Below are 19,259 nucleotides of genomic sequence, written 5' to 3' on the forward strand. Positions count from 1 at the left end.
ATGTATTTAATCCCACCCCTCTCTTCTAATCTAACACAAACAGCTTTCTTTTGAAATTTTCAGACATTTTACATTAAAATATATGAACTATTTACAAGTGCAGATAAAGAGTCACCGTTATAGTACTTATACTTCAAATATCTGTCATGATATCTGACTGAAAATATAATCTATTACCTAAACACAAATGGAATATGGTGAAAAATGATCCAAATGTGTTTTGTAAGCACAGAACAGCTTTGAAAAAATACAAGTTTGATAATATTACGACACATTTAGAACCAACATTGTCTAATAAATCGTCTTATTACACCAATTTATCAAATCAAAATGCGATAATGACTGAACTGATATCTTGGAATTGATATCTGATTCATGAAAATATATATACTGGTGCCAATATCAGATACTTGTAAGTTTTCAGTGCATCCCTAGAAATTATGGTACTTAAAAAAATTGCAGTCTTTGCGATTTGCTAATTAGGTTCATTCAAATAGAGATCTTGATTCGATTGCGCTTTAATCTTGCAGCCCTATTGCACTGTGCTTGTTCAGTTGAAGTCATATAAAAGGTATATACGGTACTCACATCCCCAGCATTGAGCAGCGCCCCATTCGCTTCGGCCATGTTCATGTAGTTGTTGTTATTCTGGAACTGCAAACAGAGAAAGCAAAACAACACAATGAGCTACAAGTGTCCACCTAATAGCCACTATACAGTCTGAATGGTGGGCATCTGTCACTCAAACACAGCTCTTGTGCATGTGAATGTTTACTCACTGTGTTAACCCTCTTCCTACTACTCGCCCGAGTGGATGCTGCCACTTTGCCATTATAGTGACATAGAGAGAGGCCCATGTCGATTCATAGCAGAGTAATGAGAATCCGGTCAGACTATTCACTTCTTGTGGGATGGCAATTAAGACTGTGTTTGCATCACAAAGCCGAGCATCAAGACGCACTGGCAGGTTATTAACTCAGTATAACCTATGGGAACGCCTTGATAGTGGACAGGAATGGAGATGTGAGAAAGGGTTAATGTGGAATGACTGAGGTATTATGTAGGTTAAAGAATCAATTTCACCCCAGTACTTTCTGACATTAACTCATTCTGACTGAAATAGTGTGTTTTGTGTAAAAAGTCATGTTTGCTTTGGCGTGTCCTTTTTGGGCTACCATACAAACACTGACTAGGAGAAATAGAAAATCACAGAACACTTACAACCGCAAAGGCAGACCTAGGAACAAATTTAAAGGGTTCATATCATGTCCTTTTCTGATATATGTTACGTTGTTTCCTCATCAAAAACATATCTGGAGTTGTGGTTTGTTTCATTCACACGTTTAAAACACAAACCCTGCATATTTAGGCTGAGTTCTTGTCTTAAACAGAAAACACTGTTTCACCTTATGATGTCATGTGGTAATACAGGAAGTGCACTACTGTGTTTTTAAACTCATACAGCTTCACTAGAATCATGTGGGTAATTTCAGCCCTGGAATGGCCCATCTTTACTGAACAAAGGGTAAAAGGATTCAGACATGTGTAAATGAAACAAAAGAAACAAAAGACAACTCCAGAATTAACACCTGTATTTAGATTTGTCACAAGACCAGCCATTCCAGAAATAAAATACTGCACAGTACAACATTATAGTAACTATACTCCAATTATAGTCTGATTCATCAGCCGGTTTCACTTCATAGAAACCATCTGAACTCACAGCGTTAGAATTAATTTGCTCAACAATACGGCGGGTACTTTTTTTTCATTTAACCAATCGCTGCTATTTGGTCATGACATATGTAATGCGCCACTAACTGGTATATTAAGCTTTTCCCAAATCCCGTAGGAAGAAGGGCATTAACGTCTTTCCCCTTGATAAAATTCACCAAACATTCTCTTTGTTCCGGCTTTAAATCCTCGATCTCGGGAATCGTTGCCAACACAGAATGTATGGCTCTTCACTGATTGGCTGGTGCCCGGACTCATACTTCCAGGGTTTTTGCGAACCGTCTAGTGTATTCTGATCTGACCTGGAGAGAAATGAAATTTAGTGGAGCCACTAGGTGGTGCCAACCTGGTTACCCAAATTAGGCCTCAATGAACAGTTTATTAGGAATGATTCATGTTTAGTAACTACTTAATTAAGGGGTTTGGGGAATCAGTCTTAATATACGATTGGATCATTATGAATACATTTTTTGTTTATTATGGTTGATAAAATGTAATTATTAGTGCAACCAATTTCTCTTACTAAACAAATATTCAAATGGCAGTTAACACAAAACTTCAACACTATCCCAAATCACTCTTTCAAATGTTAAAATCATTGTTTCTTGCAATCAAAACAACTTCAAAGCAAGTGATAACTTTCCGAGCCAAACCAGCAGTGAGCTTTTGACTGACATTAAAAGACAAATTAGCATAAAAAGCACTTGATGTGTTATTAGAACCCTGTACTTAGGTAAGAAATAATATGTTTCCACAACATTTCCCCGCCCCCTGGAGCCGCATACATAGCCTGCTAGCAAAATGGCATCTACTTCCTTTCTTTAGAGACACAAGCATGCTGACAGGTAGGAACAATGGGACATAGAATGAAGAATTATGGGTTAGCAGCTGGGCCCAAGAGCACAATGCACCTCTGTGTGAGTGAGCAGTGCAAACGCTGCTTCGGAAAAAAAAGAGGAAAGAAACGCAACCACTGAGAAAATGCTCCCGTATTCTAACAAAGCATCGGGCTAATCCCTATTATGCATTTATTACAAAGTTCTTTAAATATTATGACTGACAAAGACCTCTAATAGGCCGCTATCTCAACAACAGCGGAAACTAATTAAGATCGGACCGAAATGAGAAGTGCGCTAATATATTTTTGTGTGTTTTTGTTCTTGGTCTTCGCCCATTCTTTCAGCGCGATTTGTATGTGAATGTAATTACCGAAGAACTGCTGCTAATCAACTCCAAATTGTATCCATTAATTAGTCCATGCCCTGGAGAGAGTTGGGAATCCGCCGCTATGTTAACAGTGTTCCGCACCAGTGAGATGTGCAGCCCTAGGAGCACTTGTGAAAGCAGGTGGCTGAGACTCAATGCAACAGCCCTGTAGTGTTGCTATATGTAATACTGGCCCACTAAACTATATCTGACACAAGAACAAATAAAAACAAGCATCTCCTCTGTCACAACATATGTCTTTCTGGTTTGATAGGGCAAACGCTGTATAACTTGACTGGGGGTTACGTGCATCAGGCTTGGTTGGTAATTAACCTTACGTATCCATTTATCGCAGCAAGTGTTACTCTGGCCCCTTTCTTCTTTTAGATAACAAAATGGAAGTCTAAGAGATATCCCAGTCTATCCGAGCACTGGGAACATTGCTGAGATGGTGCAGGGAGATAGCGGCTCACATCTCCCATGTTACTATGGCTCTATTCTCAGAAGTGAATAAGATTTTGCTCAGTGTGATTGTTCTATGGAAAGAAGCAAGACTGTCTCAATAATACATTTTTAAGTGTGATATATACGGCTGAAGGAAATATAGATGATTATCGATAATATTTGAACTTATTTATGCTACTAACACAAAACCGCTAAAGCAGGATTTCCCTCAAAAAACTATTCTAAATATTTAATACGGTTAAAAATCACAAACTGCTCTAAATTAACGGCAGAAAGAAACACTTGTTTGTTTGCATCTCTAATGAGTCATAGAAGTTATTTATTCAACTCTCTTCAGCTTAACTATTATTGTAATACAGAAAAATAACAATAAGCAGTAGTAAGAAAAGGCTGATGAATACTGAGAACCAAAAAATGTAGTGTTCCGTCAAAACATATACTGAACGATCAGTCATCACAGTAAATATAACAGGCCTAAACAAAACAGTGTTTTATGTTTCAAAATGTACAGTATGCAATGTCAATGTGTAGTCCCAAGAACATATGTTAAGAACCCATGCCAAAACTTTGAGTAGAGCTACAAATGGCATGATAGGGCTGCACAATTTATCTAAATTTAATTGAATAGCGATCCAATTATTTCAACTTTTCAAATGAGCTTGGGGTTTACTTTAATTGAGAGGTCTAAATGGGACAATCTCTTTCAGTGAAATGGCTCTGATTAAAAGTTGGTATTGGTTGTGTGCACTGTGCATAGAACAGCATTAATATTAAAATGAACCCATTTTTTAAGCACAGTGCTATATCATATTTTGCCGTATCGGATAACCCTGCGAGAGGAATCCAATTATTTGCATTGGCGACCTTAGAAAAATTTGGGCAAATTTGTGGCAAAATGGTAATCCACAGAAAAAGTATGAATCAGTTACTCCTGCACAAACACCAATTGGAAAACTTTCCTATAACAGCCAAAGGGGTCCATATTATTACTGTATCCCCCCCCCCCCCCCCCCTTTAAGTGTAAACAGTGACTAACATCCCAGCGTTCATCCCCAGTCGCCCATATCAATCGTCACCACTAAAAGCTCTCCTATGTTGTGGCACAGCGCAGCCCCAAAACCCTCAGAGGAGAAAACCCAAGAGATGTTTGTTGCTCCTGTAGATTCATTTTGGTTTAGAAGGCTTTGAGAGCTCCTGTTCACAGCAGAGGCGATTGAGTCAAATGTCAGATGAAATTAAGTGTGATTGGAGGGGACCACGCAGCTGACAACCAGGGAGCCACTCAAAAATGGGTCAGCGCAGACAATGAAGCCTCTGTAATTAAAACGATGTGACGAGCAAGACAAGAGATGGAGAGGGGAGAAGCCAAACAGCCATATGTGTCAATGGGGAAACAAGATGAACAATTGGAGGGATTATATTTGGTTAAATCTGCCTGATATGTCTACAACAAAACTGCACCATATCATGCAAAGTGTTATCAGCAGATGCATTGTCTGTATCTTAAAAATATATAGATGTAAACTACCTTTGATGACATTTATTACAAAGGGGTTTTAAGTTTAAATTCAACAGCGCCACATTAAAAACAATAAAGTTCCTTTCATCATTTGTGTTTTATAGGAGTTTTTGTCTTGATGAATGTTACAAATTTAGTGTTTTATTGATTTTCAGATTATAAACTCATCTGAATATCGATATAGAAAAGATCTATTTAGTTTTAAAAATGGTTTTGATGGTAATATTCAAGAAATCACTATTTTGTAGGGATGTATGGCTCTAGTCCTTTAGTTGATTAATGGGTCAATGGGGACCCAAATTGACCAAAATTTGTATGAGTCAACTTATCATTTTATTGAAATAATAAGGATTTATATGGGACATCAGCAGAAAGGTTAGTGAGTGAGTTAGTGAAGATTTGGTATTTTTGGGTATGTGGAAAGGCTGATTAAATTCGTGATTCACACATTTAGTCTGTCTTTAGATACATATAGTTTTCATTTTTGCACAGACTCCATCGATAGAGATACGTGATAGTTTTGAGAGCTTTTGCCACGCCCCCTTTTTAGTCGACTACATGATTGGCAGGACTTGTGAGTAGTCAACAAAGTGGACAACAGGCCTACTATTTTGTGTTGAAAATTAAATTCTATGGTGGTAAAATTTGTGCTTTATTATGTGGTATTGACACTGAGTAACATGCTTTTCTTTTAGTATTGGAATCCAGTTTAGAATTTTATTATTGTGACAAAACTAATGAATAGTACATTTCAGGTTAAACATTCAAAAGTTTTCTTCTGTCAATGTCAATTTAAATAAAATCTAAACTAATCTAACATGTCAAAAGCAATATTCACATGCAGCCAGAGCCAGCCCTAACAGCCTAGTATTCAAATTTCACATTTTATTTTGAGCGTAACCCATTTGACAAGATTTGGCATAATTATGTTTTGTCTTGTTAAAATCCACAGAAAAGCAAACTATTTTATTAACTCAGTGATTTTAGTGCAAGAAGGTGCTCTGTAATATGACTCCCGCTCAGAGCCAGACACATGGCTACAGAGCAGACTTAATGTTTTGATTTCTGCCCCTGCACCACCAGCACATTTCTTCAATAAGCATTTAACAGGAGAGAATTAAGAGCTTACGTGGACCCTGATCCCGAGTGAAAAGACTCCACTGTCTCCACCATCGCGGCCAGATGGAAAAACTGCAGCGCTCCTCCAGTGAATACAGATTTCTATATTTTGCTAAATGGAAAGTGCTGTCCATGTCAGAACAATCACTCAGCAAGGACAGGCTTCAAGTCATATCAGGATCCAAGCTAACCATATTCTACTACAACAGTCTGGTAGTACACTAGACTTTAACATGCAAATGGAAAGACACATTTAGAATAGTAAGACTTTCCTAATTCTCTTATGTTGTTTTGGGATTATGTCAATAAAATCCATAAAACACGAATAAAAAAGGCTATTATATAATTTCAGAGTGCACCATCTAACTTTTTGGTTGGGGGTCTGTTACCTGCTTGTTTCTATGGATATATCTACTTGGAATGTTCCACAGTATGACAATAAACAGCTCTACCTTACATTTATTCAGTCACAGGTGGTTTTATAGCTCAAAAATACCTATAAAAGCTGGTATTTTTGCTGAGAGCAGGGTTGCCTCTCCACACATCTGACCTGTAACTTGGTCTGGACTTTGACAGAATGTGGTCAGTATTTACCAAAAAATATTCATGCATTTCTAGTGATATGATTGCTGTTTTGTTGCAATATTTTAACACATTTGCTATATACAAAATATAGAATGCATATTGCAAACTGTTGTATTCCAAATAGTGCAAGAGTAATTCTGTTGATTCCTCTCAAAATCCCAAAGCAGGACTATTTGTATGAGAGGTTGCCCAGTGGGAAATAAGGTGTTTTACAGCTATTATAGCAAACCAAATTATTTCAACCTCAGGGCGAACACAATATTGCACCAACATGACCCCGTCTCACCCTCAATATGATGAAGTAGCCACACAGATCCTATCAGTAAACATGAACTGGACCAGCCAAGATCCAGGGAACTCACAGGAGAGGCACTGATAGCACAGCTGCCAGGACTACATGCATACTGGACATCTCATCTGAAAACCAAACAGAGCTTTGTGAATCTTCAAACAGCACAAAGTAGCCTTCAAATGTATAGTCAGATCTTGTGTTGATTCTTCTCACTCCTTCTTGGTCTAAAACCCACCAGGCTAATTCAATCAAGAGGTTTGGACACACATCAACTGCTGACAAGTGATTTTACAGTTGGGGCCAGAGCGCAGTAATCATAGCCTAGCATGTGGGCAATGGAACATGACACTGGTGCTAATATGTCTTCCAGTGGTCTCCATATAAAAGTAAAAACAAGGCTGTTTAAATTCAAACTCCAATCCTAAAAGCCTGATAATTTGCTGTGTTTTATTATATGCAATTTCCTTTCAAGAGTGGCACAGAGCCAAGTTTCTCATTCAGTGAACCACAATTACAAGACTTTTTATTGTAGTCTGATACATGCATGTTTATAGGGTTGAGGAATGGCAGGATACTGCCAAAAGACAGTTCATAGAAGGAAAACTATACAGCCCTGGAGTCCAGTGCAACATCCAAGCAATACATAGGGCTGTGTAAGGAAGGGCATCTGATATATATAAATAAAAAAACATGACACATAAATCTGCAATCACTAACTTAAAAATGTGTGATATGGCACCTAACAATTCAAATGTTGCTTTTATATGCATAACTTAAAGCACAAATGTATTACAATCACTTCCAGATTCAGTGTTGTTCTCCCATATACATTTAAAGTCTAAACACATTACAGATGCCACTCTGATAATCTCAAGACTTCTCCGTAGCTGTGTGTGCAGAGCCAGCAGACATATATAGATATATCCCCTCTCTATGTGTGCTGCTCTAGTCAATTTGTAAAGTGACTGCACAACACAGCATGTCCGCACAGTTGGCCTGCAAGCTCTGTTCTGATCTGCAGGCTCAATCGATTGGTAATTCACTTTAAAGCTAAAATCATTACATGCCCAGCCCCGTACTGTCTTCTACCATTAGGACAGCTACTTCTCAAATGCATAAGGTACAAGTACTTCGAAGTATTAAGCTCATAGTCTGAGGGCCTGCCCAGTGTTCATCTCTGGTACTTGGAAATGGGTTATTGGCAAAATACTAGCATGCCATAAAGTAAAGTTTGTCAAAACATCTGCATTAATTGGTCTGTTATAAATAAATGTAATTAAGTTTCAATCTTTTGTTGTTATGTTTAAGTAACAACTTTCTAGAAGTGGCATGTCACTTGTATAATTCCATGGAAATAGAAAGTTAAAACCATAATTTGGAAGATTATAGATAAATCAATCTTATGCCACACTGTAGAATATTTAGCCAAAAGAACATTTCCATGGAAACAAGTTTTTCGGTGCAATAAAAACAACCCAATAACAAAGCTAAGCCTTTATTTCATTTGTTTATTTTTTTGGCTAAAAATTACATCACAAGGCTTTAAAATGAAGTTCAACTGGCACAATCTAAAATGTAAATCAGAAACATTTCTTAAACTTATTCCATCTCCTTACAGTACAAAATCATCTCATTCACATATTGACACATAAATCCACAGAGCTTAGCCACAGCTTCTGCCAAGAGCAGCTAAACAAAGAGCTCTGAGCATATCTAATAACAGAGCCAGTGCCTGATCACTGTAGCCGTCTCTATATAACGCAGGTCAATATCCAACGGCCCGTTTTTTCCTCTCTGTTGAGTCTACTCGGAACTCCCGAGAGCAAATCCCAAAAGAAAGCGCTCTAAATGGGGTGCCATCTCTGATGTGGCGGGTGCAAAGCCATTGGCCCAGTGCCACAAAAGGAGCTTAGGCCATGAGAGGGCCTTAGAAACACGGCTAGCTTTCCCACAACAGCCGCTGTAGCATGAAGACGCAGCAGCTCCGAGGAAAACAATGTGAAAAGGGCTGCCCTGGACATTTCAACTTGTTTTTGCAGCAAAGTCCTGCTGTCTTTACAGGTTTTTGCAGCTTTGAACTAAGTTAAAATGATTTTATGTGATAACTTTTTTCCTGTTTTGTGATAGATTCACTGTATTTGTAATATGTGGTGCATTTTATCTTTCTTTGTCACCTGCCTCTCCATGGGGTTCACTCCATGGGGTTCAGAGTGATAAAAATCTAACACTGTTGACATAAAACAATTCAAAATAAAATATTACCTTGTTATCAACTGAATGGGCAAAAGCCCTCAAAAATCACCCATAATCAGGAAGCTGAGACTTAGCGACATTGATAGAAAAAATAAGCCTCTTTGCTCAAATATACAGCACATTTACAGTGTAACAACAGATGCTCATTAATCTGCACTGTATCTTAAATAAATAAAGTGATGATGTGCCAAGGACAGATACTGTCATGTATTGACACTTCAGCAGGATTTTGTTAAATATATTCTCTAGTTTAAAAATTTCTATGTGTTTATGTACCCAATGCAAAGCACGATAGTTTACATAAGAGAGCCCTATGCTGACCAATTATTGACAACATTAATAAACACTGGTTCATGTAAAAAGGTGAACACTGCAGGTTCAAAGCTAATAACTAAACTTAACACAGGTACAGGCCTGGTAAAAATAGCTTTGTTGCATTGTGCTACTTCTTTTGGTTCACTGTATGGCAATGAGCTGTGGGACTTGGTCCACATAAAGCGCTAAGCCACTGGGAGTTAAAGTGTGCTCTTATTGCTGGAGCAGGACACATACATTTGCTACTCCCTCAGAGCCATCACCAGCTCATATACTCATTATTAGCAGCTTTGTAGAGGTCCATGGAAGAGTGCTTTTAGGGAGTCAAGCCCTTAAATACTGCATGTTGGACAAGATAAAAGTTCTATTTAAAGGAATAAATCATGTTATGGTTTGAGCTACTGCAATAATAACAAGAGCTGTTTGTAGAGCAAAGAAAACAGTCTTTATGGTGAACACAGCCTGGAGTCATTTTCAATCAATACGAATTTATATTTTCACCTACATCAAAATCAATACGGATTGTGCTGTGTTTATGTTTTGATAGAAAACTTTTAATGGGACTATAACAGTAAAATATGATAAGGTGCTTATTTTATAAGTGACTTTGTCTTGTTGTACTGACTGAGACGCACACAGACATACATCCAGTTTATGTTTATGTAATTCCTATCTATGCCAGTTCTTGCAGAAAAACTAGCATACAACCACATGGTAACATTAATGAAACCACTCTTACATTATATCATCTAAAAAAAGAATCATTTTTGTATCACGTATCAGGTCTATTCCTTTGTGTTAAAATCAAGTTTGCTATTTTAGGATCCTGAAACACACTGCCCACAATGTTTTAATCTGAAATATCTTACAGTTCTACCTGCTTCCTTTCTGTTCTTAGCCTTAAGCCCTCCGTAAACACAAACTGACCATTGTCCAATCTCTATAAATGTGGAAAAAAAAAACACAAACTGCTGAGCATCCACTCATATATCAGTCTATTATATACTACAGGGCTGACTGTATTAAACAAATGGCTTGGGCCTGCAGCTGGAAAAGAGAGGCAATATAGAAAGAGCAAGAGGTTATTGTCTAATTTAAATCTTGGCTGCTTTCCCAGAGCTGTACCACATTCCAATTTGTGGCTGTGTTGCTTGGCGCTACTGACAGAGAGGGTCCAGGCAGCAAATGCACCCGGGCACCCCTCCAGAATCCAACCTCCAAACTGACAATCAACAAGTTGGGCCGAAATTAACGCAAATGACTCAGCCAAATTAGTGGAAATAATGAAAATATAGATGCTCAGATTTGGCACTCCAAGTCTAATTTCTTTATAATAATGAGCAAAGGCACTACAGTGTTAAAGCGTGCTAATGAAACAGAGAAAAAGACATCCAAGCACATACAGTATAGTGGCTGGGAAGCAATTAGCTATTTCAGGCCTTTTTCTAGTGCATGCACCATTGTCTGTTGTGGGCTGGATTGACAGCACAGCGGGACATCATTAGCAGACCTGACAGAGAGCACAAGAACACATTGTTTTTCTGCTGACAGGAGCCATCAGGCTAAGTGCTTCACTAATGTTTTTGAACACTATTTAAACTCAAAATGTCACTTTAACATTTCCACACTCAAAAGCAGATCGAGATTAAGACGCCGGCTTTAAATAATTACAAACACTAAGCTTTGTCTTTTGATTTCATATTATTGCATTGACATTTAAATCGGATCTGAACAAAAGGAGATTTCTGAGCAGGAGAGATGGCTTTGGTTGGGGTAAAACAGGTTGGAGATCAAAGATGCCTTGAGATGGAGGGGTCAAATGTTTACTATGGAAAATTATCGTGAGGTCATTAGAATAGTCCAAGCTTTCACTACTGTATCCTCACATAACTTTTGAAGAATCATATTAGGAAATCTTCATTCATAAGAATGCGGGCTGTATAGTAGCAGATGTTAGCCATGTTTTGAAATATTTCTATTGGCTACTTCAGTATATAGTCCTGACAGAATTAATGTGTCAAATGACTTGGCTAAGCAGCTTAATATCCTTACCCTTGAGCAAGCAGGATGTGGGTTCAATTCACGGACCAACCAACCAAAGACATTTATTAAAAAGTAAGGGGTAGCAATTGCGTTATATAACTGTAAAAGTCATTGCGTATTAGCGGTGTAACAATATACAATTCCCTTAGTACGATATTCACCTCACAGTCCAGTATACATTGTGGTATTATAAGGAGCCTTGCAGTATTATAGAAGCATACTAAAGCACTGAAAAGAGAAAAGGATCATTGTCTGTGTAGTCCACTCTGCTTTTTAGTGCTGCTGCATTGTTACAATAATTACAAGATCAACTTATTGTTCAGTATATGAAAGCTGGAACAATAATCTTTGGAGCTCAGTATTATTTGAGCAGTAGAGGGTAGAGTAAACTTCTTTGACCAATTATTAGTTCATTCTGCTATTTATGTGTTGCAGTCCATACTTTTTAATGATACTGTATATCGGTATATAAACTGGTTTACGGGGATTATCTTGCAGTATCTTGCTTCAATATTATCATTTATCGCAACTTTGTTATGGTGACAGGTGTACCGCTGCAACTAAACCAACCACTACTCAAGCAAAGGAACTTGTGAGGCTATATATTTTGATAAATAGAACTGCTCATGATATTACTGTGTGAGTTTGAAGATATTACCATATGTTATATTTACATCCTTGTGGCATACATGTGTCAGACCAGTAAATGAAGCATGATTGCAGTAGGTTACAGAAACTAAGCAATGCCTGACAAATATGATCAAAGACATTTTTCATCATTAAATACCCAGTGATGAAATCTCAATCCAGTACAGTCTGAAATGTATGTCACAAGATAAACCTGGTTATTTCAATCTATGCGCATTCTCTGTGTAATCAATCCATGGTCAAAGGAAAATAATTAGCCTCCATTCATTGTGTTGGACCAGTCTTATCCCTCTCCTAAAGGCTCCATTGATTCCCTTGTATCGCAGTAGCACAGATCCCTCTGAGCATGTCTCTCCCATTTCTCCTGTGCAGCAGCTCAAAATGGGGTCACTGACACTTTCTGTTTCGGAGCCTTGACCTCTATTTTAGGAACATGCTGCGACTTTCGGCACTGAAATAAATGAGAGTAGGCCACAATCTGCAGTACTCACATCTTCGGCACATGAGAGACTTTCGTGTGTCTTCATTACGATCACCTTTGCTGAAATTCTACAATTCTTTGCCGATAAATGAATCTTTGGTAGGGCATCACAATTATAAGGAAAAAAAAATCAAATTGGAGTTTTTAGTATTCCAGCTGCGATTACATGTATGAAATAGGTCAAACTAAACAGGATTCAGAGTGCACATTGTAAACAACATTTGAGATAAATATGACCTGATACATAATACAAGAAGCCCACGCATTTCAGAACATATTTCTTGAGGTCTAAACTATAAGTATAACAAGATAACTGTGAGTCCATTTTAACTGCCATGTATCGTGAAGCCCTACTGGAAAATATCCTGGTATGATCTTGTCGACAACAAAAATAAATTAATTGCAAAAGACACGCAAACTCTACCTTGTGAGTAGCACTATTAGCACTATTTTTTATGCAAATATGGACACTATAATCGCACAAACTATGACCACATATAAAATGAAAAAAAACAAAACCAAATTGAGTTTTTCAGTACGGACATCTGACGTAATACAAAAGTCAAATCGATGTTCAAATAAGTTCAGTAGAGGTTTCAATTCAGCCTGTTTTTAAACCTAAACTATCTGTAAACAAACTTAATCTGATATGTATTTTTTACTGATTGAATTTGCGAGCTGGAGCAGACTAGTAATTTATATTAAGCCCTTGTGATTAGCAATGTGACCCCGGGTTAAAATAGACTGCCCTGCTGTATACAATAATTACCCACAACTGACCTTTGACCTGTGGAATATGTCATGCAGTTACAATTCAAAGCCCATTTGTGTATTATGAACTATCGGGCTGACTTGACCTTATAAAATCCATGTTGTTTTCTGAGTCTATGTCGGCACTATAGTGAATTTAACTCACTGTGGCAAACCTTCGTAATTGGTAATTTGCAAATGTATTATATCAACTGTACTTTGAAAGCACTAACAAATTCCCCATGCCAGTCAGCTGCTGCTTATACAAATGACTCTAATCCAATAGATCAATGTTGTAACAGTTTATGTGATTTCTTAGCGAAGTATGTGAGACAGCAAATAGATATCAGTTGCTAAAAATACTGTCAACTTGTAATCAGCTAATTTACCTTGAGTTATAGGGAAATGTCTTTTAAAAGCACAGAGGACAGATCTCTCTATTCAGCTTTGCGTAATTAAAGAGTACATACTATACTATTTTCCGATCTATGTTATAATATTGTTTTCTCAACACAAACATACCTGGAGCTGTATTTTGTTTCATTCACACATGTTTAAAACACAAACTGTTCACATTGAGGCTTATTTGGGAGTTCTTCTCTCAAACAAAAAACACTCTGTTCCACCTTGTGATGTCATGTAGTAATACAGGAAGTGCCCCAGTGTATTTTTGTAAACTTCATTTATCTTCACTAGGATCATTTGGATAATTTCAGCCCCGGAATTGCCAATCTCTACTAAACAAAAGGTAAAAAGTAAATGTTAACTTGAAAACTACCACTACATGACATCACAAGGTGGAACTGAGCATTTTGCAGTAGTATTCAAATGTGTGTGAATCAAACAAAACACAACTCTAGGTATGGTTTAACATCAACATGCATCCACATGATAACACGGTTTAAAGCTTGGTCAATTTTGTGAAATATAGGACCTTTCAATTAAGACATCGACCCAACTGCCTTAACCACATCGATCTTATGTGTTTTTTTGCAAGGATCCTCCAGCTTTCTCCTAGAAATATAGTCATGACATCTGTATTTGAGTCAGTTGAGCAGTCTGAAATATTCACCAGTGCAATTTGCTGCGATTGATTAGCCAACGCAAAGAAGCTCAGGGATGGCTCTCCAGAGTTCTGTAATTGAATGGATATTACTTGCCTTTTTAGCTGACAAGTAACTGACGAGTAACTTCTCTTTTTAATGTACTTTGCTTTTAAAACTCTGACTGAGACTTTTGATGCTTGCAAAAAATTCTAAGTTTGACAGAATCTAATCATTTTAATCTCTTATTGCATACTCGTAGAAAAATCACTGTTTTCATTTTTCTGTTGGAGAAATGTTCTTAAGGGATTAAAATGTCCAAAAAGGATAATGAACTGTAGGATTATGCCTTTTTAATAATGCCTCATAAAGAGCTGTTCATTAGAATAGACTAAGTGTAATTATAAGATTAATGTTAGCCTCCTTTTGGCAGCTTCAGGAACCTATTAGCCACAGTGGTACAGCACCACCAGCTTCCCTTCACATTAAATCTAATTTATTTTGGATTGAGAAAGCGAGATGCACTTATTCTTTTCCAAAACACACCAGTCAATGCTCTGGGGCATGATTTGTCATTGTTATTCTGCGCTCGCTCACCTACACTTAAAACATGATCCTGCTGGATTTTAATTAAGCACCAAGGTAGGCTCCCAAAGGGCCTAGGCCTGGCTCAGAGAACACTTTGATTTATGCTTGATGCTGTTGTTTCTTCTTGAAGCCTGCCTGTTATGAGAGCACATGCTGATGAATGAAAGAATGGGACAATAAGTCTTATTTCTTCATTAGTTCCTGTTGTGAGAAGAATCTGAAAAACAAAATAGTGCAAATGAACAGCTGTCTAATGGCATGCTATCTGCTTGCAATTACTCAACAAAATCCGGTGCATGCATAGCTATTTCTGTCCTTGTTAAATTTGTACCCACTCTAAAGGATTTGTAGCCCACTTAATACTGTTGCTGTAATTGGGATTAGAGATTGGGTAAGTGTATATCATGGAGAGCAGCCAGTTCACAATATAACACCTAAAGTATGGGCTGGAGTGAGTCCACATGGCCCAGGTGCACTTTATACAGCTGCTTTTAATAGCTGGCTACATGCTTTTCAATAACACATGACAAATACTCCAATGAGATGTGACACAGCTCCACAGTTACTACAAATGCAATACAGCTGCACTGCTCAACTTATGCTCCCATTGCTTTTTATTAGTTTCACTTCCTAATAGAGCTGGATTTCAAATTTATAGTCATCGCTATATCAACTTACACAATATTGGAGTAGCTATAAACAGAAGGAATCACTAGGACGTTTATTTTACTTCCATCCCTGATTTACACTACCAGTCAAAAGTTTGGACACGTTTTTTCATTTATTTTTCTTCTTTATTTCTGGCATTTCTTGAACCTCAAAATGCACAGCTGTGAAGTGAAAACCATTTCAGGGTTTGCAGCGCTGTCAACAAAGCAAAGGGTGACTATTTTGAGGATTTGAATATATATATGAAACATGAATACGAAAAATATTTTAAAATATTTTGTTGAGTTATTTAACTTTTTTCTTTGCTACATAATTCCACATATTTTGCTTCATATATGTGATGTCTTCTGTTTGTACCAGTGCATCAAATGTAGAAAAGTGGTAAACATAAAGAAAAAAAAAAACATTGAATGAGAGGGTGTGTCTAAACTTTTGACTGGTAGTGTATGTGGTCAGTCTCTTCATAATAGAATCTTAAATTATGTCTGGTAAACAAATTAAAATATTCAAAAAAGGTTAACTGCTCATTTCACTTCTTTGCATCTTTCTTGGCAGAGTCCTGGTTTGACCTTGTTTTAGTTGTGGTCTCAGTTTGGATGTGATTATTTGCCTGTATTTTACACTAGACTTAATCACTGCAAGAATCTCTGAACTACATGGTTACTACAGTACAGTAATTGCACCATGCTCTTAAACCCCAAACTAGAGCCTTTCTTGCCACAACTTTAATCAGCAATATGGGTATTTAATGAGCACCCCTCTTGACCAGCTACACCCCTTTTTCCCAACGGGCACACAGGCACTCCGTTGGGGACACTTGGAATGATTTCAGATTTTCAAAGACGATGAAATGGAATAGCATATTTGAATTAAAAAACATTCTTTATTATAAATTTGTTTTGGAGGATCTTGGACATTAACATCAATGCAGGTGGACCCAAGAAGAAAACTTAATGCTGAGGTAATAACTAATGGGGATCCAGAATAACAAGAAAATACAGTAGTCCTAATTTATTTGCCTAGTACCCGAGCTACAATTTTACGCTCTACTCAAGTCAGAAAAGATTAGAAACCACTTGCACACCAAAATTTCCAGGCATCCACTTTTTCCAATGTGATGACAGGCCTGTAACGATGAAAACTATATCGATGGAACAACACTTTTTGGCGGTCAGTATTCATCGTGGGCACTTTTCTTTGTATTAGTGGGACACTTTTGGTACTACAATGAGATTTAAGCTGTCCAGGTTTGAATTATGAACTTCTATGACTCATTAAAGATACAAACTATGACTTAAATATTGCATTTTTTTATTGCAGCTAATTTTTTTTTGTACATTTCTAATACTTTTTTGGGAATAATTCTGGTTTATGGTTTTGGTTTCAATATTATCGTCTATATTTACTTTAGCCAATAAATTGCACTTCACAATTTGTTACCATGACGGGCCTATGTGGTGATCACTTTTCAATACAAGTGACCACAAATAGCATGTTTTCCCCATTATAATTAGTCCACTTTCTTCTTCCATCTGCACGAGTCTATCACAGTGCGTCTTATGAAGTGACGGTCCACCTCAGTTTCAGAGCCTGTTCTCGCAGATGCATATCAGAAGGTAATGGAGTCTGGAAAACTACGGGGGAGCAGAGGGATCACTGTGATTAGCTGGTGGAACTGTTGAAGGTCGCCACTGCTGAGCTGAGCAGCCACGAGCTTTCATAAAACCATGCGCCGTATCATTATTTTCAAAATGTGTTTCATTATGGACGGTTAACCTTGGCTAACTCTGACCTAACACTCTAATCAGCTGCCTGCACTGCCTTTGAAACAGTTTAATCATTTAGCTTCTCTTCCCATTCACCGGCGGGAGACACAAGTGTAATAACGGATTTAATAGTGAGAGAGATTCTGGGCAGGTTTGTAAAAGTACACCACGAGTTCAAGCCACTAAACAAAAGAAGCTATATTGGTATTCCAGGGAAACATACATTTTGATGGTGGGAGATAAATTGAAAATGGATATTATTGCAAGTACTGTGTTATTTATTCTTTTCTCTTCTTTTTTAATGTTAATTTTATGGTGATTATGTAAGTTTTGATTTGTTTTTATTGAGATTTTAATGTCTTTCTTATTCTCTAAAGCACTTTGAATTACTTTGTGTACATTTAAACCTTCAAAATTTGTCAGTATGGTCTAGAAAATTTAATAAAAACGATTTCAAAAGGCTCAAGAAAGAACTTATATCTCAATCCTTTGATTTAAAAATCCATTAATGTTTTGATGATTTGATTATATACAAACATGAATCAAAACATTTCTGATGGATTGCAAAAATGTGGTAGTTTTATTGTAGGAATACACTGTATAAAAAAACACACACAAAAAAACTATTGATACATTTCTGACATTATCACCCATCCCATCTGAAAGTACTGCAAACTATTTTAATACCATGGCCAAGCAAATCCTGATCTCCAGCACGCAATTCACAGTAAAACAAGACATCAGCTTTTTAAATAAGAAAAGCCGCAACAATCATACAAGGAGAAAATCTACGCAACCATGCAATTCTGTACAATATGGACCAAATTATACAAGCCAATGTGGTCATGGTTAGTCATGTCAGAATTGCTGGTTAGGGTTAAAGAGGCAGATTATATACAGCGCTCCCATGTTGAAAAATGTTTATCTTGCACTTGAAAACATGTTTGCACGGGCGACGCCAAGGTTAAAACTCTTAAAACTGAAACAAACTGTGGTAATAAATTATAGAGTGGTGTGTGGATAGAAAGAGGAACAAAGGAGAAAGTCTGGTGCAAAGGAGTGCAAAAAACATTTCAAAATACTTGGATAATTAAAGCATATGGCATAACCTAACCTATTGTATATCTTTTAAAATTATGAAATATAATGCGTGCAATTGCAGTTATTTTTCCTTGACCTTAGCTGCAGCCTGTTCCAACATGCCTTCTATTTACCAATTCAAATATAACTTTTATTTACTCCCATTATTTAAGCTCTTTGTCCAGCAGGTCTGGGGCGTATTTGCACACCTGCTACTATTGTCAGTGCTTTTAGTGCAACCTGGTAACACAGTGCATTGTGGGAATGTGTGATGTGGGAGGGGTGGATGAAAAAAGGGCTGGATTAATCACACAGTGGATTGTATATTACATTACACTCACTTGCTAATACAGCTGGTAATGTGAAAGAAAGGAGGCCTGGGCTGGTATGAACACTATGGCTAAGGTTTATATAGTGGAGTAAACAAACACACTCCCATACAATAGTACTGACATTGTACAAAATGCATGTGTGGCGTAACTATGCAGACATGTATTGAGATAAATGATAATAGTCCAGAGGTTGGGAGGGGTATCTGGGTTAAAACTTGATTCCAAGATGATTATATTTACAACTGTGCACTAGAAAGGATAAGATCTGCTACTTCAATTTCTTTCATGGATATGTCAATACTGGCAAAATTGCACTACAGCTGCACTGTGGCTAGTCAAGTCTTCATTTTAACAGCCTTTTCCCGATATTA

At 37.2% G+C, this 19,259-nt stretch overlaps 1 protein-coding gene across 1 annotated transcript in view; it reads right to left on the bottom strand.

Moving 5' to 3' along the window:
* tox3 (TOX high mobility group box family member 3) overlaps positions 1–19,259 on the bottom strand; it is a 47,020-nt gene that overhangs the window by 21,628 nt on the left and 6,133 nt on the right. The window contains exon 2 of the mRNA XM_055154676.1: positions 589–654. Coding sequence (XP_055010651.1) covers positions 589–654 — 66 coding nt within the window. The remainder of the gene's footprint in view (positions 1–588; positions 655–19,259) is intronic.

This window comes from Boleophthalmus pectinirostris, unplaced genomic scaffold (genome assembly GCF_026225935.1).
Source record: "Boleophthalmus pectinirostris isolate CB_2022bp ecotype Guang Dong unplaced genomic scaffold, ASM2622593v1 HiC_scaffold_19, whole genome shotgun sequence".
NCBI lineage: Eukaryota > Metazoa > Chordata > Actinopteri > Gobiiformes > Gobiidae > Boleophthalmus > Boleophthalmus pectinirostris.